Consider the following 23,657-nt stretch of genomic DNA (forward strand, 5'->3'; position numbering starts at 1 on the left):
TTTGTGGAATTGTGGGAGGAATGAGGCTGGAAGGGACATTTGGGGGTCGCCCAGTCCCACCCCCTGCTCGTGCAGGGTCCCCTCGAGCGTGGAACTCTGGGCTGTGCCCAGCTGGGGACAGGGACAGGGACAGACACGACCTGCACTGCTCTGGAGGTGGCCGTGAAGGGTGTGACGGATAGACAAGGCTGGGAGAGCCTGGAGACCCTCCTGGAATGTTCCAGAAGCCGTGGTGAGCTTCAGGGAGGCTCTGCAGCCCTGCAGCTTTTCACTAAGCTGAAAAGCAAAAGCCTTTTGTGCACATAAACCAAAAAGAGAAGCTTTTACACCGAAACACCAACGGGAACAGCCAACCCTTGCTCCTGCCTTGGGGCCGGCTCTGAGCCAGGGAATTTCTGTTTGCCTGGGTTAAAATTCCCACGTGGAATACCCGCCCTTGCTCCTGCCTTGGGGGGAAAAGCAGGAGCCCCCCATTGCTGCCGGCTCTGAGCCAGGGAATTTCTGTTTGCCTGGGTTAAAGTGGATCATTCCCACGTGGAATACCCCAAATCTGCAGTGGAGGGGCTGCAGGGGTGGGTCTGGCCCTGCTGCTGCTCCTGGGGGGTGATCCCCAGAGGGCTCAGAGACCTGAGTGGGGGTCCTGGGTGTTCCTGAGCCTTTGGGGTGGGCAGGGGTGTCACCCCTGTGCCCAGCCTGCCTGGCAGCTCCAGCTCGGTGTTGGCAGGGCCAGAGCAGTGGCTCCATTCCGATTTTATTCCTTCTCCACCACCGTGGCTCTCTCCTGTCCCCGCTGCCCTTGGTGACCGTGGGGACACCAACCTACCTCCCCTGGGGCAGCCCGAGGCGTTTGCAAAGTGCTTTTAGGATCCTGGGGTAGCAGAGGGGGAAATTCTGGCAGCATCCAGGTCCTGGAGCCTCCTGGGGAGCCCAGCCAGGGAATCCTGCTCTGAGCCCAGGCTCACTCCCACCCCCACCACAAAATTCCCTGTTCTCAGTGGATCCAGGTCTGTCACCAGAGCGATTGAGCAGAAGAAGAAAGAACAAGAGTTGAACTTGCTGTCTAACCTTTTTGTTAAGTTAATCGTAGGTACTGACCTCCTGCTATTTAAGTGTTTACTATCTATTTGCTGTAAAGTTTTGTATATTTTGTAAACTTCCCCCGCCCCGCCCCCAAATCGTAGATGTCTAAAATCGTTGTACATCGGGTTCTTTTCTACTCCATTGTTCAGCACAAAGTGTGTTTTTTATTTAGAATAATAAAATGGAAAACATTGACCTCTTGTAGCTGCTCCTTTAGAAAATGTGTTTTTCCCAGGAGTGCCTGGGTGATCCGTAAGAATCCATAAAAATATCTCGGATTTCTCATTTGAGGGGGGATCTCAACCATCCATAAAAATATCTCGGATTTCTCATTTGAGGGGGGATCTCAACAATCCATAAAAATATCTCAGATTTCTCATTTGAGAGGGGATCTCAACAATCCATAAAAATATCTCAGATCTCTCATCTGAGGGGGGATCTCAACAATCCATAAAAATAGCTGGGATTTCTCATTTGAGAGGGGAACTCAACAATCCATAAAAATATCTCGGATTTCTCATTTGAGGGGGGATCTGAACAATCCATAAAAATATCTCAGATATCCATATAAATATCTCATCTGAGAGGGGATCTCACCAATCCATAAAAACACCTCAAAGGGGGTGCCAAGAGGATGGTGCCAGACTTTTCAGTGGTGTGACAGGACAAGGAGCAGTGGCCATAAATGAAACCACAAGAAATTCCACCTCAACACAAGGAAGAACTTCCCTTGGAGGTGGGAACAGGGTGCCCCAGCCCAGGTCACCGTGGGTGACAATTTATTTCAGGCCATTCTGGCCCTAAGGTCTCTGGACAAAAATGCAGAGAAATTCAGACAGTTAAAAATTAAGTTTATTAGGTGAAATACCAAATTTTATATGTTGAAGTATCTTGAATATATTTTTGCCCTGGTGAGTGGCTGGTTGTGTGTTTATCCTCCATTTTTTCATTGGAAATGGGAGGGAATTAGCAAAGGGAAGCTCAGGGAGGATTTGGGAGCAGGGAATGAAGGTGGTGGGGTGCAGATCTCAGCCTGGGGGTCTCCCAGGTCTGAGGAACAGAGGAAGGGAATTCCTGAGCAGGGAATTCTGGAGCCTTCCCAGGGTTTCTGTGTAAGAGGTGGGTTTGGATTTTTCCCTCAGTGCTCATGTGCTGGGATACAGAGGAACACCCCTGCAGGAGGAACCCTGAGGAACTGAGGGTTTTACCCCGTCAGGGACCCCTGGAAGTGGCAGAGCTTTCCCAGCCAGCCCCCTGATAACCCCTGGTCATGGGCTCCTCCTGGGACATCCTGCTCCCACCCCTGCGCCAGCATCCTGTCCCCAGAACTGCTTATGCTTTGCTTTTTTCACCACGTGTTCCTCGAGCAGCTCAAGGCCTTGGGGAGATTTATGGTCCCTCTGTCACCTTCCCCCAGCGAGGGCCCGAGCCCCAGCACGTGACTGAGGTCAGGATCCACGCAAGGATGGATTTTCTCCGGATGCTCCAGTTCCTTGCAGGGCACAAACCCAGCCCGTGCTGCGGCTCTGAGGATTTTTGCACGTGCCCGTGCTCCCACAGGGGTTTTGGTGGAAGGGGAAGGGGTGTTGGGGCCTGGTGGAGTTGAGAAATCTACCCAGTGGCCATAAAAACCTGCCAGGGGATGCTCCAGAGGAGGCTGGAGTTAATGGGATGGAGGACCCAAAGTCAGCCCTTCCCAGTAAAACCCAGTTTAGCCATCACTAATTTACAACTGGGTTTGCAAAACTGCTCTGAAGGAGTGGCTGATCTGGAATCCAAATTGTTCCTCCCCTCAGGTCTGTGCCCTGCTCAACCCCTTGGGCTGCTTCGCCTTCATCTCTCAAAAATCAGGCTCTGGATGCTGCTGGGCACTGTGGGGGGAGGTTTGTGCTCCAGAGGGATGATTCCTTCTCTCCCACTCGGGATGGCACTCCCCAGGCAGTGCTGTGCCCAGGGCTGGGGCTCAGGGGCAGTTTGGGGGTGCAGGAACACCCGTGGTGGGGCAGATGGTGCACCCCAACCCCACAGCCTGGGCCAGGACGGGGCTCTGATCTCGGGGCTGGGTTGTGTCAGACGCTGAGTGGAGTAACAAGCTTTATTATTGCAAGGGAATATAATGTTCTTGTCAAACAGGGAATATAATTCTCTCATATCCTTTCTTTAGATTGGACACAACAGCACCCCAGAGGCAAGATGTCCGTAGCTCCCAGCTCGCACGGGAGGTGCCCAGCCAAGAAGGGCTGTGCCCAAGCAAATCGTGTCCTCAGCAGCAGGAAAACCAATCCCACTGTCCCCAGGGAGCCAGCACGACGGAGACAGGGAGAGTCTGACCCCCCTTAGTTGGGAGGGCCGTTGTCCTTGGCGATGACTATGGAGTGCTGCGTGCTGGAGGAGGAATTGCCAGCGCCCTTCTGGCCAGCGTGGTCCTTGGGGATGTACTTGACCACAGCAGAGATGAGCTTGCTGCGGAAGTTCTTGCTGAGGAAGTTGTAGAGGATGGGGTTGACGACGCAGTGGAGCAGCGTGAAGCAGTCGATGATGTCGTAGAAGAAGTAGAGCAAGTGGGCGAAGGTGCAGTGCAGGATGATGTGGTTGCCCTCGAGGGTGAGCAGCGTCAGCACGGCGTGGAAGGGCAGCCAGCTGAGCAGGAACACCCCGATGTAGGCGTAGATCAGCAGGCAGTGCTTGCGGCTCTCCGGCTTGGCGCGCCGGAGGAACCGCGCCGTCAGCACGTTGAACACCGCCATGACGGGGAAGGGGATGAGGAAGCCGATGGCCGTGGTGGCCAAGCTGACCGCCAGCGCCCACTCGTCGTAGGTCTCGAAGGGGGCCATGAAGATGCAGATGGGCTCCCCGGTGTTGACCAGCTGCATGTGAGCCACCTCCAGCACGGGGATGGCGGCGGCCAGGACCCAGCTGCAGGCGCAGACCACGCGGCGCGCGCGGTGCTGGTGCCGGTGCCAGAAGAGGGAGGAGCTGGTCAGGGTCACGTAGCGATCCACGCTCAGGCAGGTGAGGAAGAAGATGCTGGCGTACATGTTGGCGAAGTAGAAGTAGTGGGTGAAGCGGCAGAGGAAGCTGCCCCAGAGCCAGGTGTAATCCAGCATCACCTCCAGCATCCAGATGGGCAGCGAGAGCAGCACGCCGAGGTCGGCGACGGCCATGTTGATGATGTACAGGTTGACCAAGCTCTTGTTGCCCCGGGTCTGCCAGTTGACCCAGATGACGAGGAGGTTCTCCACCAAGCCCACCACGAAGATGACCAGGTAGAGGATGAAGAGAACCACTCGCTTGATGTTCTCGTCCAGGCTGAACTCGCAGTAGGTGTAGGTGTGGTTCAGGAGGTAGAACAGCTCGGACAGGTTGTGGTAGTCCCCGTACTCACTGGGGACAGTGTGTGTCTCCATGGGGACAGTGGTCACCTCGGCCATCCTGGTGGCTGCAGGGAAAGGGAGAGCACTGAGCTGGGCAGCCTGAAACAGAGAGCCCTTGTGTGGGGCTCAAAAAGTTCCTTCTGGCAGCTTCTAATCCAATTTTTACTCCCACGGTGGCTCCCTACATCAACCCTCCAAAGATGCTGTGTCCACCCAGGTGATCCCCTCACATCCCAGGATAAATGCCAGCCACAAACTACAGTCACCACGCGTGGTGGCTGTCCCCTGTCCCACAGGCTGGCCTGGGACAAGACAGGATTGGTGACTGTCCCAGACAGCTCCAGTGGGAGAGGCACCTCTCCCACCCAAACCTCGGGGTGTGGTCGCTCGCCAGCCGCCCTCACTCTGCCGGGAGCCATCGGGACATCCAAGTAGGTGACAAAATGATACATTTCAGGGAAATGCAGTTGACCTGAACATCCTCTTACCGCCCCAAGTGAGAGCCCCGATCCCAGCGCAGCGAAGACGCTGCGGAGCCCTCGTTCCGCTGGAGCAGCCGCTCCCTTGGGAATGCTGCGGGACTCTGCCCTTCCAGCGGGGTCTTCCCGCTTCACCTGGAGCCTGGCAAGCCGCGACCGAGCCACAGCTGGTGTCCCCCGTGAGTGTCACCCCTGTGGCACCCACCCAGGCTGGCAGCCAAAACCTGCCACCCCCAGGGCTCCTGAACCTCCCGTCCTCTCTGTCCTGCAGGTCCTGAGAGGCCGCTGGGGCTGAGGAGGGAGAGAGGGAAAACGGGACAGACGGACGGGAGGGGGGACATATGGACAGGAGAAGGGACAGAGAGATGGGTGAGGGGACAGATGGATGGGAGAAGGGACAGGTGGACAGGAGAAGGGACAGGCAGACAGGACCAGGGACAGAAAAATGGGAGAAGGGACAGATGGATATGAGAAGGGACAGACAGACAGGAGAAAGGACAGACAGATGGGAGAGGGGACAGATGAATGGCAAAGGGGACAGACGGGCAGGAGAAGGGACAAGCAGACAGGACCAGGGACAGACAAACGGGAGAAGGGACAGATGGGAGAGGGGACAGATGGACGGCAAAGGGGACAGACGGACAGGAGAAGGGACAGGCAGACAAGAGCAGGGACAGACAAATGAGAGAAGGGACAGACGGACAGGAGAAGGGACAGGCAGACAGGACCAGGGACAGAAAAATGGGAGAAGGGACAGAGAGATGGGAGAAGGGACAGGCAGACAAGAGCAGGGACAGACAAATGAGAGAAGGGACAGACGGACATGAGAAGGGACTGACAGACAGGACCAGGGACAGACAGACGGGAGAAGGGACAGGCAGACAGGACCAGGGACAGACAAACGGGAGAAGGGACAGACGGACAGGAGAAGGGACAGACAAACGGCAGAAGGCACGGACGGGTGGGAGAGGGGACAGATGGATGGTAAAGGGGACAGACGGACAGGAGAAGGGACACGAAGGAGGAGGGAGGGCTCTGGCTCACCGGCGGCTGAGCGAGGGCTGCGCTGGGGCTGCTCGGGAGCGGGGGGATCCTCTCGGCTCGGCAGCTCAGGCGCCTCTGGGCACGGAGCTGGGGTGGGCTTGGTGGCCGCTCGCTGGGCAGGAAATGACCGTCGTGGTGCAACATCCTGAGACAGCCCAGCGAGGGTGACATTTCCCTGGATTTCCAGCGCCGGGACTCGGCTCCCGTTTGATTTTGCCGCAGGGTGGGGACGGGCGCGGGGAGGCCCCGGGCAGGTGTCGGTGTGGAAGCCGCAGGTGCCTGGGGGTGGACGGGGGTCCCCGAGGCTTCCCGAGTGTCCCCTCCACTGTCACCCCGCTGGGATAAGAGGTTGGGTCCTGCCTGGATCCTTCTGTGGGGAAAATACATCCCAGGTCCTGCCCCAGCTCTGGGAATCCTGAGGGGCTGGGGTGGGTTATAACAAAAGTGACAAAGCTGTCCTTGATGCCGCCTCGATGTCAGGGTGAGATCAGGGGTTTTTCGGGGGAAAAGGGCTGAAAGCTGAACTCTCTGCCCGGGCAGCGCTCCCGCAGGAGCCGGTGGCAGACGGATGTCGCCAGAGAAGCACCTCTGGCCAGGCAGCAATTAATCACAGAGCCTTGATTGCCCCGCGGTCTGGCAGGGGAAGCCAGGGGGCTCAATCCTTGCCCCGGCGCTGGGGAGGGGGCTGATAGGCAGAAAATTTTGCATGGTGCTGCAAGTCCTGCGAAACAATTGCAGGAAATCTCCTTTTTTCCAGCTCAGCCAAGACTGCGGGATCAACAATTGGCTCGGAAGGAAGGCACGGGGAGCGGGGAAGCGCCAGGGCACTGATAAGTCGGGGCTCACAACAACAAGCCCAGCGCTGGTGACCCCGTGTGCAGGTACCAACCCCGGCAGGAGCGGCTTCCAAACAGGAACTCGGCAGCTTCGTGCTGGCCCCGGGCATATTTTGGCTCAGCTGGGGCAGTGGGGGTGGTGAGGGGCCGCTCTGCTACCGAGGGGCTGGGGGGCTTTGCCCCACCCGAGGGGGAAGCAATGCTCTGCTGGTTCTATTTCACAGGTCAGGAGATTTCCACAGCGAACTCTGGGGCTGAGCAGGAGCTGGGAACCGTCGAGGGTTGTGCAGGGGCTGCTGATCCTGGTGGGAACAGCGAGGTCTGGGAGCCGGTTGTATTTCCAAGCCGGCTGAGAGGGTTTGGGACAGGCAGCTCAGCCCATTCTGCCCATCCCTGCCGCAATTCCTGGGGTGCCCCAAGGCTCCCAGCACCCCAAATCTGTGCCCAGGAGCCCCTCGGGGTCTGGAGAGGTGGGTTCCAGGCAGAGGCAGCGCCGGGAATCTGCAATTCTCCGGCTCCTTCCCCCTCCGGGCAGCCGCGGTGCTGCCGGAGGGATTTGGGCACAGGTGTGCCAGGGCAGGTACAGCCAGGGCTGCAGCTCCCGGGGGGTTGGCACGCCACATCCCGGCCCCTGGGGACACGCTGGCCCCCGACGCGACCTGCGAGGGCTGCCGGGCACGCTGTACTCTCTAAGCCAAAGAAAACACTTGGGAAAAAAGCTTCCTTGGCTGGCGAAGCCGCTCGGCGAGCTGAAGGCAGCTTGTGCAAGGTCCCGGGTGCTCCTCATCCCTCTCGCCCTCCCCGTGGCATCTCGGGGGTCCCGGTCCGGCGTGGGCTCGGCCTTTGCCAGAGCTGGGGGAGCGGGGCTGCGTTGGCGCTGCTCTGGTCCCGCAAGCAAGTGTACAACCTCAGAGGCCTGCCCTTCAGCTGCTGATCGCTAATCAGCTCTTAATTAGCTCGGTGAGTGACGCAGAGATCATCGCCCACGAGCCCAGGGGATGGATAAAACCGCGCTGCCTTTCCCTGCCCGTTCCCTGCCAGTTCAGCCAGGGTATCCCGGGATACGCGGTGCCCAGAGGAGGGATAAACACGGCGCTGCCTTTCCCGGCTCGGTCCCTGCCAGCCGAGCCGGGGTATCCCGGGATACGCGGTGCCCAGAGGAGGGATAAACACGGCGCTGCCTTTCCCGGCTCGGTCCCTGCCAGCCGAGCCGGGGTATCCCGGGATACGCGGTGCCCAGAGGAGGGATAAACACGGCGCTGCCTTTCCCGGCTCGGTCCCCGCCAGTTCAGCCAGGGTATCCCGGGATACGCCGTGCCCAGAGGAGGGATAAACACCGCTCTGCCTTTCCCGGCTCGGTCCCTGCCAGCCGAGCCGGGGTATCCCGGGATACGCGGTGCCCAGAGGAGGGATAAACACGGCGCTGCCTTTCCCGGCTCGGTCCCTGCCAGCCCGAGCCGGGATATCCCGGGATACACCGTGCCCAGGGGATGGATAAACACCGCGCTGCCTTTCCCAGCCCGGTCCCTGCCCCCCAGCCCGGTCCCTGCCAGCCGAGCCGGGATATCCCGGGATACACCGTGCCCAAGGGACGGATAAACACCGCTCTGCCTTTCCCAGCCCATTCCCTGCCAGTTCACCCGGGGTATCCCGGGATACACCGTGCCCAGGGGATGGATAAACACCGCGCTGCCTTTCCCAGCCCGGTCCCTCCCACCCCAGCCGGGGTATCCCGGGACACGCAGCTGCTCGGGGCACAGACAGCAGCCGGGATCCTGCCACGGGACCCCCGGTGGCCACCAGCACCGTGGCCAAGTGGCCACCGGACACCGAGCCCCAGCATTGCACCGCCTTTATTGAGCACGTTCTCCAGGGCCTGAGACACCCACGGGCCGTGTCCCCTCTCTGGTGGCCATCAGGGGGTCCCGCTGGCCGGGATGGGCAGGAAGAAGCCAAGGATGGTGTCGGACATCCAGGCCGGGCAGTAGCTGAGGGGGAGGAAGATGAGGCAGGCATCCCAGCCGGCGGCGTAGCGGCTGCGGGGGCAGCGGGACAGCAGCGCGTGTGCCATGGCATCGGTGACGTGCGACAGCCGGGAGCTGCTCAGGCGGTGCAGCAGCGTGGTGCTCTTGGCATCTGGGTGGGCAGAAAGGGGTCAGCGAGACGGAGGTGGGGTCAGCGGGGCTGGCGGTGCGATGTGGGGATGGACTCACATCTGTCCAGGTAGTGGCGGCCGTAAGCTGCCTGGGTTTCTGCCGGGAGCCGCTCCCAGAGGCGAACGAAGCCCTCCACCAGCGGGGCGGGGTCGATCATTCCCGTCTGGAAGCCTCCAGGCTCGATGATGGAGACCTGCACCCCGAAGGGACCCAGCTCCCGCCTGCCCGAGGTGGGGGCGTCAGCGGGAGCTGCTGCCCCGAGGAGGGCAGAGATCGGGGGGCAGCGAGGGGCTGCTCGTGGCACACCCCAGGCGTTCTGTCACGGGCACAGGGGAACTTTGTCCTTGCTCCAGGGACCCTCTTGGATCCTGAGACAACCCCGAGCCTCGGCACCCCGGGACCCCTCTGGATCCCGGGATCTTGGAATCCCCCTGAACCTCAGTGCCTCGGGAACACCCCAGAGCCCGGAGCATTCCTAGATCCCGGGATTTCCCCGAATTTCAGCACCCTGGGACTCCCCTGGACACCAGAACCAAAGACCCTGGGACACCCCGGGATCTCCCGGACTGGTCCATCCCCCCCACTCCAGGATCTTTCCAGAGCTTTGCTCCAGAACTCCTTGAAACCCTTCCCCTGGTTGCACACCCACGGCTCCAGCCCTGCCCACGCTCCCACCCCGCTTGTGGTCAGGGTTTCACAAACTCTCTGGGGAAAATGTAACCGGGAATAAAAACATAAATAAAACCCTGCCAGAAGACAGCGAGGCAACACCGGGAGAGCTCCGTGGGCAGCCCCAGCCGTACCTCAGGCTGTCAGAGAAGGCTTCCACGCCGAATTTGGAGATGCAGTAGCCTCCACCGAAACAGGACACGCGGCCCATCACGCTGGCCACGTTGACCACGCGGCCCCGCGATGTGCCAGTAAACATTTGCCACATTTTGACGGGTTGGGAACAAAGCAAAACTCGGGGCAGCAGGGCCATGTCCTGCAGGATCTTGAACACAGGCAATGTCCACAGCAGAGGCTCTGAGCCCGCATCTCCCATGGCATGCAGCCTGGTGCCAGAGGTGTGAAACAGAGCCAGACCATGCCAGTGGACCCTGTGCCAGCCTGGCACGTGGCTGAGATGGTGTGTGCGGAACATCCCCGAGCCCGGGACATCCCCGCGCCCGCCCCCGGATCACGGGACTACCCCGGGAACCTCCCAGATCCTGGGACCACCCCGAAAGCCCCCCCGCACTTCAGCACCCCAAGGTCTACCGGACCCCGGGACAACCCAGGATCGCCCGTCCAGGGACCCACCCGGACCCCGGGACAATCCCGGACAGCCCCTCCTGGGACCCCCTTGGACCCCGGGATACCCTCACGCTCCCGGACCTCTCGGATCCCGGGATACCCCCGGACACCGGGACATCCCGGGACCTCAGCGCTCCGGACCCGGGACATTGCAGGACCCCCAAATCCCCCCCTAACAGCAGCGCCCCGGCTCCCACCAGCCTCGGGACCCCCTCGGACCCCGGGACATCCCCAGACAGCACCCCGCCACCCTCCCGGTTCCGGGACTCCTCGGACCTCTCCACGACCACCCCCGGACCTCACGACCCCAGACCCCGGGACCCCGGGGCATCCCCTCCCCTCCATCCCGGGACTTCTCCGGTGCTTTGCTCTCCTCCCACTCCCCCCGAGCCGCGGCACCCCCGGTTCCCGGTGCCTCCCGCCCCCGTGACCGGGGACCGGACTACAACTCCCGGCGGCCCCCGGGCCCGGCGCCGCCGCCGCTTCCCGCCGCCTCGCTCCGCTCCGTTCCCGCCATGGCGCAGTTCGAGCCGGCGGCGCTGCCCGAGCTGCTCCCGGTCTTCTACCGGCGGCTCTTCCCGCACGGCCCCTACGGCCGCTGGCTCAGCTACGGCGGCGGTGAGCGGGGGGGAACCGGTACCGGGCGGGGGGCACCGTCGGGGATGCGGCGATACCGGGCGGGGGCATCGATACCGGACGAGGGGCGTCGATACCGAGCCGGGGCACCGGTACCGGGCGGGGGCTCCACCGGGGATGCGGTACCGGACGGGGGTATTGATACGGGACTGGGGCCAGCGATACCCGGGCCGGGAGCATCATCAGGGGCACCGATACCGGGCGGGGCATTGATACCGGGCGGGGGGCACCGATACCGAGCCGGGGCACCGATACCGGGCGGGGGGCACCGATACCGAGCCGGGGCATTGATACCGGGCGGGGGGCACCGATACCGAACCGGGGCATTGATACCGGGCGGGGGGTACCCATACCGAACGGGAGGTACCGATACCGGGCCGAGGCACCGATACTGGGCGAGGGGTACCGATACCGAACGGGGGGTACCGATATCGGATGGGGGGCACCGATACCGGCCGGGGGCACTGATACAGGGGGAGAGGCACCGATACCGGGCAGGGGGCACTGATACAGGGGGAGAGGGACCGATACCGGGTGGGAGGCACCGATACCGGCCGGGGGGCACCGATACCGAGCCAGGGCACCGATACCGGGCAGGGGGCACTGATACAGGGGGAGAGGCACCGATACCGGGTGGGAGGCACCGATACCGGCCGGGGGGCACCGATACAGGGGGAGAGCACCGATACCGGGCGGGGGCCACCCATACCGAGCCAGGGCACCGATACCGGGCAGGGGGCACTGATACAGGGGGAGAGGCACCGATACCGGGTGGGAGGCACCGATACCGGCCGGGGGGCACCGATACCGAGCACCGCCTCCCCAGGCAGGCGCACGCCGGGCTGCCGGGGCGGGCGGTGCCTGGATGCACCGACCGGGACACCGGGAGGAGCGGGGAAGGGCGGGTCTGGGGGTGACTTTAATGGGGGATTTAGGATGGCATTGACCCCCCCCCGCGACCCTCCCCGTGTCCCTGCAGCGAAGAATTACTTCCAGCTGCGGGAATTCTCTTTCACGCTGCGGGACGATGTCTACCTGCGCTTCCAGTCCTTCAGCAGCCCGCAGGAGCTGGAGCGGGAGCTGCAGAAGATCAACCCCTACAAAATCGACATCGGGGCTGTCTACTCCCACCGGGTGAGTCCTGCCCGCCGTGCTGGGGGGGGGTCTGCGGGGGTCTCCGGTGGCTTTGAGCCCATCCCGTCCCTCCTCAGCCCAACCAGCACAACACGGTGCACCTGGGAGCCTTCCAGCCGCAGGAGAAGGAGCTGGTGTTCGACATCGACATGACGGATTACGACGATGTCCGGACGTGCTGCAGGTTCCCCCGGGGGTCTCTGGGGCTGGGAGGGGGTTCAGGGATGGGGGGCGTCCAGCTGACGCCCCTCACTCTGCCCCCAGCTCGGCCGATATCTGCTCCAAGTGCTGGACGCTGATGACCATCGCCGTGCGCATCATCGACCGCGCGCTCGTGGGTGAGGGGCTCGGGGGCACACGGGGAGCCCGGCTGGGCACGTGGAGACCCCGCAGCGGTGCCCAGACCCCCCAAAGAATTCACAGAATGAGCAGTTTGGAAGAGGGCTTTAAGATCATTGAGTCTAACCCGGCCCCAGCAGCTCAACTAAGTGCCACGTCCAATCTTGGTTTAAACACATCCAGGGTTGGTGACTCCACCGCCTCCCCAGGCAGAACATTCCAGAACTTTATCACCCTTTCTATAAAAAAAACTTTTTCTTAATATCCGACCTAAATTTCCCTTGGCACAGCTTGAGGCTGTGTGCTCTGGTTCTGGAGAAAGAGACCGACCCCCTCTGTGGGAAATGGATGTGTGGAAAATTCTAGAAGTTCACGTAGCGTGTGTTTGTGTGTAAATGTTAGATAAATGAGATAAGGAATGGTGGCTTAGAGATGTAGAATAGGAGGGGTGTTGTCGAGAGAAATTGAATTGGAGATAAGTTTGAAAGGATGGTCTTGTAATTAAGGTTAGATATTGTGGAGAAATAGAACTGTGAAAGGTGTGATGTGGGTTTGTGGCAGCATCAGATTTGGGTGGTCAGCACAGCATGTCCCAATGTGGCCCCCAAAATCCATCTGTGCCCCCCCAAACCCATCTGTGCCTCTCTTAAACCCATCTGTGCCAATCCAAACCCATCTGTGCCAATCCAAACCTATCAGTGCCCCCCCAAAATCCATCAGTACGCCCCCAAATCTGTCTGTGCCCCCCCAAACCCATCTGTGCCCCCCCAAAACCCATCTGTGCCCCTCTTAAACCCATCTGTGCCCCCCCAAAACCCATCTGTGCCAATCCAAACCCATCTGTGCCAATCCAAACCTATCAGTGCCCCCCCCAAAACCCATCATCACCCTCCAAAACCCATCTGTGCCCCCCCAAAACCCATCAGTACCTTCCCAAACCCATCTGTGCCCCCCAAAACCCATCTGTACCCCCCCAAACCCCCTGTGTGCCCCCCAAACCCCATGTGTGCCCCCCCAAAACCTACCAGTACCCCCCCAAACCCCCTGTGTGCCCCCACAGAGGACCTGGGCGTGCGGCACCGCCTGTGGGTGTACTCTGGCAGGAGGGGTGTGCACTGCTGGGTGTGCGACGACGCCGTCAGGAAATGGTCCCCAGCACTGAGGGCAGCCACTGTGGAGTACCTAAGCCTGGTGAAGGTGGGTTTGGGTACCCCCTGAGCCTGGTGAAGGTGGGTGCCAGGGGGTTTGGTACCCCCTGAGCCTGGTGAAGGTGGGTGCCAGGGGGTTTGGTACCCCTGAGCCTGGTGAAGGTGGGTTTGGGGGGGTTTGGTACCCCCTGCCCCTAGAGCAGGTGGGTTTGAGGGGATTTGTGTACCCCCTGATCATGGTGAAGGTGGGTTTGGGGGGTTTGGGTACCCCTGAGCCTGGTGAAGGTGAGTTTGGGGGGGTTTGGTACCCCCTGAGCCTGGTGAAGGTGGGTGCCAGGGGGTTTGGGTACCCCTGAGCCTGGTGAAGGTGGGTTTGGGGGGGTTTGGGTACCCCCTGATCATGGTGAAGGTGGGTGCCAAGGGGGTCTGGGCACCCCCTGCCCCTGCAGCAGGTGGGTTTGGGGGGTCTGGGCACCCCCTGCCCCTGCAGCAGGTGGGTTTAGGATGCCCAGCCCCCCTTGCCCACCCCCCAAAAGTGACCCCTCTGTCCCCCAGGGCGGAGCAGACACGGTGAAGAAGGTGAACCTCTCCCACCCCGTGCACCCCTTCATCAGGTGGGTCAGCACCTGCCAGATTAAACCTGTTTTTGACCCAAAATTGGGACAACTGAGAGGCATTTTAAAAAACTTTTATTCTATTTTCAGTCTCACGTGAAGGGTGGGACAATACAGATGTTAAAATTCACGCTGATGTTATAATATTTTTGTTTTATATATATATATAAAATTCACCCTGGCTAAAGGAGCTTTGCAAAATAGGTTTATTTACATTGATTGTAGTGGTTTTGGTTTGTTAATTTTAGATTTCTTTTTAATTTTGAGATTTTTAAAATTAATGTGTTGATGAGCGTGGTGGGTTTTTATTGTTGGCCAATCAGCAATTTATTTCTTGTGAGATAGGATCAGGAGAAAGGTAAAGTTGGCTTAAAAGTTTAAAAGGGTATAAAGAAAAATTTATTAACAGCAATTAAAAGAAAAAAACAGGAAGAATTAAACCAAATTTTTTAGAATGCTTCTTAGAAAAGGTTTCTATACATTAATTGTTACAGTGACAGTGTTGGTGTACTTCACTGTAAAAAAAAAAAAAACACATCAAAGAAGTTTTTTCCTTTCAAGAGAGAGGGGGAAATTAATTTGTGTTAAATTAATTTGTATTTAAATGTTAGTGTACTTCACTGTAAAAAAAACCAAAAACATCAAAGAAGTTTTTTCCTTTCAAGAGAGAGGGGGAAATTAATTTGTGTTAAATTAATTTGTATTTAATTAATTAATCTGCATGCAAACCTTGGGATAAGAAATGCCATGGAATGGGACAGACAGAGCTGAGAGAGAAACGGAGCTAAAAACAAATTTCAAAGCGTGGCCTGGCAAATAAACCCAGATATTTTGGAGAAACACAGCTGTGAAAGATGAATTTTAGGGGCAAATTTAAATTATTGGACTTAAGGCATTTACAGCACGCTGTGGCAAAAGCTGACAGGACAAAAATGCTCATTATGCATTGTAATTAAGAAATAATGAACTTCTAATCGTGATGGCGTGAATTACGACATCTGCATTGTCCCACCCTTGACGTGGGACTTAAAAACGGAATAAAAGCTTTTAAAAATCCTCTCGGCTGCCCCATATTTGGGCCCAAAAAAAGCCCTTTTTGCCCAACTTTGGGCGCTGTCCCGCAGGCGCTCGGTGGCCGTGGTGCAGAAATATTTCGAGGAGCACGCGCTGAGGGGCCAGGACATCCTGGGCAGCCCCGAGAGGTGGGACAAGGTGCTGGCCCTGCTCCCAGAGGGTATCCTTCCTGCCTGGGGGGTTAAAATGGGGGGAAAAGATGGGGTTAAAATTAAAATATGGGGGGTTAAAATAGGGGTTAAAATATGGAGTTGAAATGGGGTTAAAATAGGGGGTTAAAGTTGAAAAATGGGGTTAAAAGCTGGGGTTAATATGGGGGGTCAAAGTTAAAATATAGGGTTGAAAGATGGGGTTAAAGTTGAAATATGGGTGAAAAGATGGGGTTAAAGTCGAAATACAGGGTTAAAAGATGGGGTTAAAATATGGGGTTAAAGTTAAAAGATGGGGTTAAAGTTGAATATAAAAGGTGGGGTTGAAGTTGAAATACAGCTTTAAAAGATGGGGTTAAAATAGGGGGTTAAAGTTAAAATGGGGGGTTAAAATAGGGGGTTAAAGCTGAAATATGGGGTGGAAGCATGGGGTTAAAATTAAAATATCAGGTTAAAATGGGGGTTAAAATGAGGGTAAAGTTAAAATATGGGGGGTTAAAATAGGGGTTAAAATATGGAGTTGAAATGGGGTTAAAATAGGGGGTTAAAGTTGAAAAATGGGGTTAAAAGCTGGGGTTAATATGGGGGGTCAAAGTTAAAATATAGGGTTGAAAGATGGGGTTAAAGTTGAAATACGGGGTTAAAATAGGGGGTTAAAGTTGAAATATGGGGTTAAAATATGGGGTGAAAGCATGGGGTTAAAATTAAAATATCAGGTTAAAATGGGGGTTAAAATGGGGTTAAAGTTAAAATATGGAGTTAAAATAAGGGGTTAAAACAGGGGGTTAAAGTTGAAATATGGGGTTAAAAGCTGGGGTTAATATAGGGGGTCAAAGTTAAAATATGGGGTTAAAGTAAAATATGGGGTAAAATGGGGTTAAAGCATGCGGTTAAATTAAAATAGGGGGTTAAAACAGAGGGTTAAAAATGGGGTTTAAAATATGTGGTTAAAGTTGAATAGATGGGGTTAAAAGATGGGGTTAAAGTTAAAATATGGGGTTAAAGTAAAATATGGGGTAAAATGGGGTTAAAGCATGCGGTTAAATTAAAATAGGGGGTTAAAACAGAGGGTTAAAAATAAAATATGGGGTTAAAGTTAAAATATGGGGTTAAAATAGGGGGTTAAAGTTAAAATAGGGGTTTAAAATATGTGGTTAAAGTTGAATAGATGGGGTTAAAAGATGGGGTTAAAGTTAAAATATGGGGTTTGCATGGGGTTAAAGTTGAAAGATGGGGTTAAATAATGGGGTGAAAGTTAAAATGGGTTAAAATATGGGGTTGAAGTTGAAAGATGGGGTTAAAATGGGGTTAAAAAACGGGTTAATGCTGAAAGATGGGGTTAATATAGGGGTCAAAGTTAAAATATGGGGTTGAAAGATAGGGTTAAAGTTAAAAGATGGGGTTAAAATTGAAATATGGGGTTAAAAATGGGGTTAAAATTGGGTTAAAGTTAAAATAGGGGGTTAAAGCATGGGTTAAAATTAAAATATGGGGTTAAATTTGGGGTTAAAAGTAAAATATGGGGTTAAAAATGGGGTCCTGGAAGGGTAAAACAGATTTTGTAAGGGTAAGTGGGGTCCTGGAAGGGTAAGTTGGGTCCTGGAAAGGCTGAATGGGATCCTAGAAGGATAAATGGGGTCCTGGAAGGGTAAAAGGGGTCCTGGAAGGGTAAATGGGAATCCCAGAAGGGTAAATGGGACTCTGGAAAGGGTAAAACAGATCCTGAAAGGGTAAATGGGGTCCTGGAAGGGTACATGGGATCCTGGAAGGGTAGATGGGATCCTAGAAGGGTAAATGGCATCCTTGAAGGGTAAAAGGGGTCCTGGAAGGATAAATGGAATCCTAGAAGGGTAAAATGGGGTCCTGGAAGGGTAAAACGGATCCTGGAAGGGTAAATGTGATCCTGGAAAGGCTAAATGGGATCTTAGAAGGGTAAATGGGACCCTAGAAGGGTAAAAGGGGTCCTGGAAGGGCAAATGGAATCCTGGAAGGGTACATGGGATCTTGTAAGGATAAATGAGATCCTGGAAGGGTAAAAGGGGTCCTAGAAGGGCAAATGGGATCCTGGAAGGGCAAATGGAATCCTGGAAGGGTACATGGGATCTTGTAAGGATAAATGAGATCCTGGAAGGGTAGTCTTGGAAGGGTAAATGGGATCCTGGAAGGGTAAAAGGGGTCCTAGAAGGGCAAATGGGATCCTGGAAGGGCAAATGGAATCCTGGAAGGGTACATGGGATCTTGTAAGGATAAATGAGATCCTGGAAGGGTAAATGGCATCCTAGAAGGGTAAATGGGGTCCTGGAAGGATAAATGGGATCCTAGAAGGGTAAAAGGGGTCCTGGAAGGGTAAAACGGATCCTGGAAGGGTAAAAGGGGTCCTGGAAGGATAAATGGGATCCTGGAAGGGCAAATGGGATCCTGGAAGGGTACATGGGATCTTGTAAGGGTAAATGAGGTCCTGGAAGGGTAAATGGGACTCTGGAAAGGATAAAACAGATCCTGAAAGGGTAGATGGGGTCCTGGAAGGGTAAATGTAATCCTGGAAGGGTAGATGGGATCCTAGAAGGGTACATGAGATCTTGTAAGGATAAATGGGATCCTGGAAGGGTAAATGGCATCCTAGAAGGGTAAATGGGGTCCTGGAAGGGTAAAACGGGTCCTGGAAGGGTAAAATGGATCCTGTAAGGATAAATGGGATCCTAGAAAGGTAAAAGGGGTCCTGGAAGGGTAAAACGGATCCTGGAAGGGTAAATGGCATCCTAGAAGGGTTAAAGGGATCCTGGAAGGGTAAAACGGATCCTGGAGAGGCCAAACGGCAAAACAAAGGGAAAAGGCAGCGCCGGGGGGCCGGTCCTTGACCCCGGCAGAGCTGCGGGAGCCGCTGCGGGCGGAGTTCCCGCGGAAGAAGGACTCGGCGCAGCGCTGGGAGCTGCTGCGGGCGCGCGCCGAGCGCGAGCGCGAGCGCGGCCGGCCCGGCCACCCCGAGTGGGAGGTGATGCTGCAGCTCTGCTTCCCTCGCCTGGACTGCAACGTCAGCAAAGGGCTGGGCCACCTGCTCAAGAGCCCCTTCAGCGTGCACCCCAAAACAGGTGAGGGGCTCTGGGGGCGCTGCCGTGCCGACAGAGGGGCAAAATTATCGTTTGTCCCCCCCAAAAAATGAGAGAAGGCCAGGAGGTTCTTCCATCAGTTTAAAGCCACCTCGTAGGGGCCAAGAGGATTCACCTCAAATTTAAGGGCGTTGATTTACCTCAAATTTAAGGGCATTGATTCACCTCAAATTTAAGGGCGGCTAATTGGGTAGAAGCCAAAAAGTCCCCACCCGAGCAGTTGGGTGGGAAAAGAAAAAGGAGCTGGGGGTTTTTGGGAGGTGTTTTTGCCAGCGGAGCTCAGCACCCAGCTCGGGGTTTTCTGTTTGTTGTTTTGATTTTTGTTAAGCTTTTTTTTTTTGTTTTTTTGGCACTGCAGCAGAAGCAATCCTGCTTATTTTATGCCCTCAAGGGGTAAAATATACCCTTGAGGTGTGGGGTGTATCCACACCTTCATTAGCCAAACCAAATTCCAATATTCAGATCCAAACACTGATCTTTTGTTAAACCTTTTTTTTAAACCTTTTGTTTACCTTTTTTTTTGTTTTCTGACACTGCAGCAGAAGCAATCCTGCTTATTTTATGCCCTCAAGGGGTAAAATATACCCTTGAGGTATGTGGGGTGTATCCACACCTTCATTAGCCAAACCAAATTCCAATATTCAGATCCAAACACTGATCTTTTGTTAAACCTTTTTTTTAAACCTTTTGTTTACCTTTTTTTTTGTTTTCTGACACTGCAGCAGAAGCAATCCTGCTTATTTTATGCCCTCAAGGGGTAAAATATACCCTTGAGGTATGTGGGGTGTATCCACACCTTCATTAGCCAAACCAGATTCCAATATTCAGATCCAAACACTGATCTTTTGTTAAACCTTTTTTTAAACCTTTTGTTTACCTTTTTTTAAACCCTTTTTTTTTGTTTTCTGACATTGCAGCAGAAGCAATCCTGCTTATTTTATGCCCTCAAGGGGTAAAATATACCCTTGAGGTATGTGGGGTGTATCCACACCTTCATTAGCCAAACCAAATTCCAATATTCAGATCCAAACACTGATTAGTTTAACCACAACCTCCCAAAAAAAAAACCTCACTTCCCTTCTCAGCCTACGACACTGAGATATCTTGGGTGTGTTATATTTTCTTCTGAGAGCTTATAGGAGCTGGCTTGAGGAAGAAAATGTAATAAGGGTCAGGAAGATGGGGGTCAGCGTGGTATTTTCTGGGAAATCCTCCTGTGGGGACCTCTGGGTGACACAAGACCCTGGCAGGAGGCCAGAGACACTTGGGATTTCGATTTTAACCCGTGGAGCAAATCACCAGCCCTGTGTGAAGAATGACAAGTCCCAGAAGTTTAAATAGAGTGATAGTGAATTAATCACCGGGTGAAAAATGGAATTTTGGGGTTTTTTTTTTGTCTAGGAGGCAAGAGGAAGGGATTTGGGTGTTGTCCTTCTTCTTCCCAGCCGCCATCTTCTGGGTGATGGTGGCACTCTTGGATTGGTCTAGAGTAGAAGTTGACAGTCTAACGTGGGAGATAGGAATTGGGAAATAATGATAAATAAAGTAGAAAATGCAGATATTTGTGGTATAAAATGATATTATTAATATAATATTATTATATTATCTCACCCTTCAAATAAAGTGAGATAAAAAAATAGGAGACATAAAAACCCCAAATTCTTTAAAACACACCTCCCTTTGGCCAAGTCCCCTGAACCCACCCCTGTGTCCCAGGGCGCATCTCAGTCCCGCTGGACCTGCAGAAGCTCGAGCAGTTTGATCCGTTTTCAGTGCCCACCATCACGTACGTCAGCGGGGAGCTCGGGGGGTCCTGGTGCTGCCGGAGCCCCCCAGCACGTCCCAAACCCTAAACCTTAAACCCTAACCCTAAACCTTAAACCCTAACCCTAACCCTAACCCTAAACCTTAAACCCTAACCCTAACCCACCATCACGTACGTCAGCTGGGAGCTCGGGGGGTCCTGGTGCTGCCGGAGCCCCCCAGCACATCCCAAACCCTAAACCTTAAACCCTAACACTAACCCTAACCCTAACCCTAACCCAGCACGTCCCAAACCCTAACCCAAACCCCAAACCTTAAACCCTAACCCTAAACCCAAACCCTAAACCTTAAACCCTAACCCTAAAACTTAAACCTAACCAAAACCTTAAACCTAATCCTAAACTGAAACCTGACCCTGACCCTGACCCTAACCCTAAACATAAAACTAATCCTGAACTGAAACCTGACCCTAACCCTAACACTGACCCTAAACCTTACCCTAAACCTAACAATAAACTTAACCCAAACCTTAAACCTGACCCTGACCCTAACCCTGATCCTTACTCTAACCCTAACCTCAACCCTGAACCCAGCCCTAACATTAACCCTAACCTTAAACCTGACCCTAACCCAACCCTGACCCTAAACTTGACCCCAAACGTGACCCTGACCCTAACATTAACCCTGACCCTAAACCTGACCCCAACCCTAACCCTGACCCTGACCCTAAACCTAACCCTAATCCTGACCCTGACCCTAACATTAACCCTAACCCTAAACCTGATCCTAACTCTAACCCTGACCCTAATCCTAACACTGACCCTGACTCTAACATTAACCCTGACCCCAACCCTTACCTTAAACTTGACCCCAAACCTGACCCTGACCCCTAACCCTGACTGTAACCCCTAATCCTCACCCTAACCCGAACCCCTAATCCTCACCCTGACTCTAAACCCGACCCCAACCCCAAACCCTGACCCCAAACCCCACCCCTGACCCCAAACCCCATCTCTGACCCCAGACAGTAATCCTGACCCCAAACCCTGATCCCAAACCCCATCTCTGACCCCAGACAGTAATCCTGACCCCAAACCCTGATCCCAAACCCCATCCCTGACCCCAAACCCTGTTCCCAAACCCCCTCCCTGACCCCGTCCCCATGCTGTGGTCCCCAGGTCGCTGTGCCAGGAGCTGGACGCGGCCGGCAGCGATGGCGAGCAGGAGGAGGGGGGGCACACCGAGCCCAAACGGCGCACGAGGGGTCAGAGGGGCGGCTGTGGGGTCGGGATGGGTCAGGGGTGGGGTTTGGGGTCAGGGATTGGGGTCAGGGATGGGATAAAATGCGGATATTTGTAGTATAAAATGCAGATATTTGTAGTATAAAATGCAGATATTTGTGGTATAAAATGCAGATATTTGTGGTATAAAATGCAGATATTTGTAGTATAAAATGCAGATTTTTGTGGTATAAAATGCAGATATTTGTAGTATAAAACACAGACACCAGCCCAGGGGCGGGCAGTGTGCCCGTGACAGAGCTGCAGAGCACAACTCTGCGGGTCTGAGAGAAAATATTTTAGATAAAAGATGCTAAACATTATTGATAAACATTATTGATAAACATTATTGATAAACATTATTGTGAGCCACAGCCAAAGAATCCTGACTTGCTTTGACCAGGCTGGGAAAAAGAGACTCCGGGGTCATCCCAACAGCAGGAAACCCAAGAGCTCTTTGCCCAGGGTTCTCCTGGGAAGATGAGAAGGCTCGGAGAGAAAATTAAATTAATGAAAATTAAAATTATCTGGTTGTTTCTCCTGGGTTTTGATGCCTTGGAGGTTGTTCAGCAGCTGGTCGTTGTTTGATTGGTTTTATGTGAATTGTTTTAACTTAATGAGATGCTAAACATTATTGATAAACATTATTGATAAACATTATTGATAAACATTATTGTGAGCCACAGCCAAAGAATCCTGACTTGCTTTGACCAGGCTGGGAAAAAGAGACTCCGGGGTCATCCCAACAGCAGGAAACCCAAGAGCTCTTTGCCCAGGGTTCTCCTGGGAAGATGAGAAGGCTCGGAGAGAAAATTAAATTAATGAAAATTAAAATTATCTGGTTGTTTCTCCTGGGTTTTGATGCCTTGGAGGTTGTTCAGCAGCTGGTCGTTGTTTGATTGGTTTTATGTGAATTGTTTTAAGTTAATGATCAGTCATGGTCCTGTTGTGTGGGGCTCTGAGGAGTCAGTCATGAGGTTTTGTTACTCATTGTTGTAAGATTTCTGATGTATCCTTTCTCTATTCTTTAGTGTTGTTTTAGTATAGTATTCTATAATATTCTGTAATATAATATTCTATATTATAATATTCTATAATATAATATTGAGTCTCTCACTGAGTTTTGGGGTCTGTCCCGCTGGATTTGGGGGTTTCTCATTGGGTTTGGGGTCTGTCCTGTTAGATTTGGGGGTCTCTCATTGGATTTGGAGGTCTCTTGTTGGGTTTGGGGTCTGTCCTGTAGGATTTGGGGTCTTTCATTGAATTTTGGGTGTCTGTCCCATTGGATTTGGGGTCTGTCCCTCTGGATTTGGGGTCCCCCATTGGATTTGGGGGTCTCTCACTGAATTTTGGGGGTCTGCCCCACTGGATTTGGGGGTTTCTCATTGGGTTTGGGGTCTGCCCTGCTGGATTTGGGGGTCTTTAATTGAATTTTGGGGGTCTGCCCTGTGGGATCTAGGGGTCTGTCCCATTGGATTTGGGGTCTCCCATTGGGTTTGGGGGTCTCTCACTGAATTTTGGGGTCTGTCCTGCTAGATTTGGGGGTCTCCCATTGTGTTTGGGGGTCTTTAATTGAATTTTGGAGGTCTGCCCTGTGGGATCTAGGGGTCTGTCCCATTGGATTTGGGGTCTCCCATTGGGTTTGGGGGTCTCTCACAGAATTTTGGGGTCTGTCCTGCTGGATTTGGGGTCTGCCCCATCAGACCTGGGACCACGAGGTGACAGGCAGGGACACGAGGAAGGAGCTGAGCGATGGCTGTTGCTGTGACATTTGTTTTTTCTGTAAAAACCTTCACAAAACCTCCCCATTTCTCCTTTTTTTGCAGATCTCCAAGGAGATTTCTGAGCCCTGGGCCCTGCCAGTGTCTCCTGTGCTGTCACTGTCACCTCCCCTGGCCCTGGGGGGTCCCATGGGGCAGCCAAACCCCTCGGCCCCCCTGTTTTTGTACCTTTTGTACTGTTTTCTACACAAAAAACCATTAAATGTTTCTGCTCAGCTTTGTGCTGGGGGCTGCTGAGGAGGGTGGGGGCGGGGGTCCCTGCTCTGCAGTGTGGGGTCGCTGCCCCCAATCTCCTGCCTGGACCCTGACCCCCAACTATGCCTGGACCCCCTGATCCTGCCTGGACCCCCTGATCCTGCCTGGACC

The 23,657-nt window shown here is 54.4% G+C and overlaps 3 protein-coding genes across 4 annotated transcripts; 1 reads left to right on the forward strand and 2 right to left on the reverse strand.

Moving 5' to 3' along the window:
* Nucleotides 1-3,289: 3,289 nt before the first annotated feature.
* GPR182 (G protein-coupled receptor 182) lies at nucleotides 3,290-7,901 on the reverse strand. 2 transcript variants are annotated; one of them, XM_041406169.1, is made up of 2 exons: nucleotides 5,978-7,901; nucleotides 3,290-4,519 (listed from the first exon to the last, which is right to left on the reverse strand). In XM_041406169.1, exon 2 carries the CDS (start codon nucleotides 4,509-4,511, stop codon nucleotides 3,417-3,419), a length of 1,095 nt encoding a protein of 364 aa, XP_041262103.1. In that variant the 5' UTR covers nucleotides 4,512-4,519; nucleotides 5,978-7,901; the 3' UTR covers nucleotides 3,290-3,416. The 2 variants fall into 2 exon arrangements, with proteins under 2 accessions (XP_041262103.1, XP_041262104.1); XM_041406170.1 differs by lacking the exon at nucleotides 5,978-7,901 and adding an exon at nucleotides 4,943-5,019.
* A 661-nt stretch (nucleotides 7,902-8,562) lies between these two features.
* Nucleotides 8,563-9,906, reverse strand: LOC121336770 (retinol dehydrogenase 16-like). The gene is made up of 3 exons (XM_041406181.1): nucleotides 9,773-9,906; nucleotides 9,027-9,190; nucleotides 8,563-8,949 (listed from the first exon to the last, which is right to left on the reverse strand). Exons 1-3 carry the CDS (start codon nucleotides 9,904-9,906, stop codon nucleotides 8,729-8,731), a joined length of 519 nt encoding a protein of 172 aa, XP_041262115.1. The 3' UTR covers nucleotides 8,563-8,728.
* An 825-nt stretch (nucleotides 9,907-10,731) lies between these two features.
* On the forward strand, nucleotides 10,732-23,634 carry PRIM1 (DNA primase subunit 1). The gene is made up of 11 exons (XM_041406168.1): nucleotides 10,732-10,883; nucleotides 11,881-12,035; nucleotides 12,113-12,219; nucleotides 12,300-12,373; nucleotides 13,435-13,571; nucleotides 14,078-14,136; nucleotides 15,261-15,370; nucleotides 18,227-18,448; nucleotides 20,183-20,252; nucleotides 21,409-21,494; nucleotides 23,337-23,634. Exons 1-11 carry the CDS (start codon nucleotides 10,781-10,783, stop codon nucleotides 23,354-23,356), a joined length of 1,143 nt encoding a protein of 380 aa, XP_041262102.1. The 5' UTR covers nucleotides 10,732-10,780; the 3' UTR covers nucleotides 23,357-23,634.
* The last annotated feature ends 23 nt before the right edge of the window (nucleotides 23,635-23,657 follow it).

Source organism: Onychostruthus taczanowskii, unplaced genomic scaffold (genome assembly GCF_017590055.1).
Source record: "Onychostruthus taczanowskii isolate IOZ18803 unplaced genomic scaffold, ASM1759005v1 scaffold245, whole genome shotgun sequence".
In the NCBI taxonomy this organism is placed as follows: Eukaryota; Metazoa; Chordata; class Aves; order Passeriformes; family Passeridae; genus Onychostruthus; species Onychostruthus taczanowskii.

What these genes read in the sequence shown, in the direction of transcription:
- GPR182 (XM_041406169.1), bottom strand. Translation starts at nt 4,511, where the DNA reads ATGGCCGAGGTGACCACTGTCCCCATGGAGACACACACTGTCCCCAGT.
- PRIM1 (XM_041406168.1), top strand. Translation starts at nt 10,781, where the DNA reads ATGGCGCAGTTCGAGCCGGCGGCGCTGCCCGAGCTGCTCCCGGTCTTC. An exon ending in GATGTCCGGACGTGCTGCAG is followed by an intron (nt 12,220 to 12,299) that starts GTTCCCCCGGGG and finishes CTCTGCCCCCAG; the next exon opens with CTCGGCCGATATCTGCTCCA. An exon ending in GCTGGCCCTGCTCCCAGAGG is followed by an intron (nt 15,371 to 18,226) that starts GTATCCTTCCTG and finishes TGACCCCGGCAG; the next exon opens with AGCTGCGGGAGCCGCTGCGG.
- LOC121336770 (XM_041406181.1), bottom strand. Translation starts at nt 9,906, where the DNA reads ATGTGGCAAATGTTTACTGGCACATCGCGGGGCCGCGTGGTCAACGTG. An exon ending in GCCTTCTCTGACAGCCTGAG is followed by an intron (nt 9,191 to 9,772) that starts GTACGGCTGGGG and finishes CACCTCGGGCAG; the next exon opens with GCGGGAGCTGGGTCCCTTCG. An exon ending in CCGCCACTACCTGGACAGAT is followed by an intron (nt 8,950 to 9,026) that starts GTGAGTCCATCC and finishes CTGCCCACCCAG; the next exon opens with ATGCCAAGAGCACCACGCTG.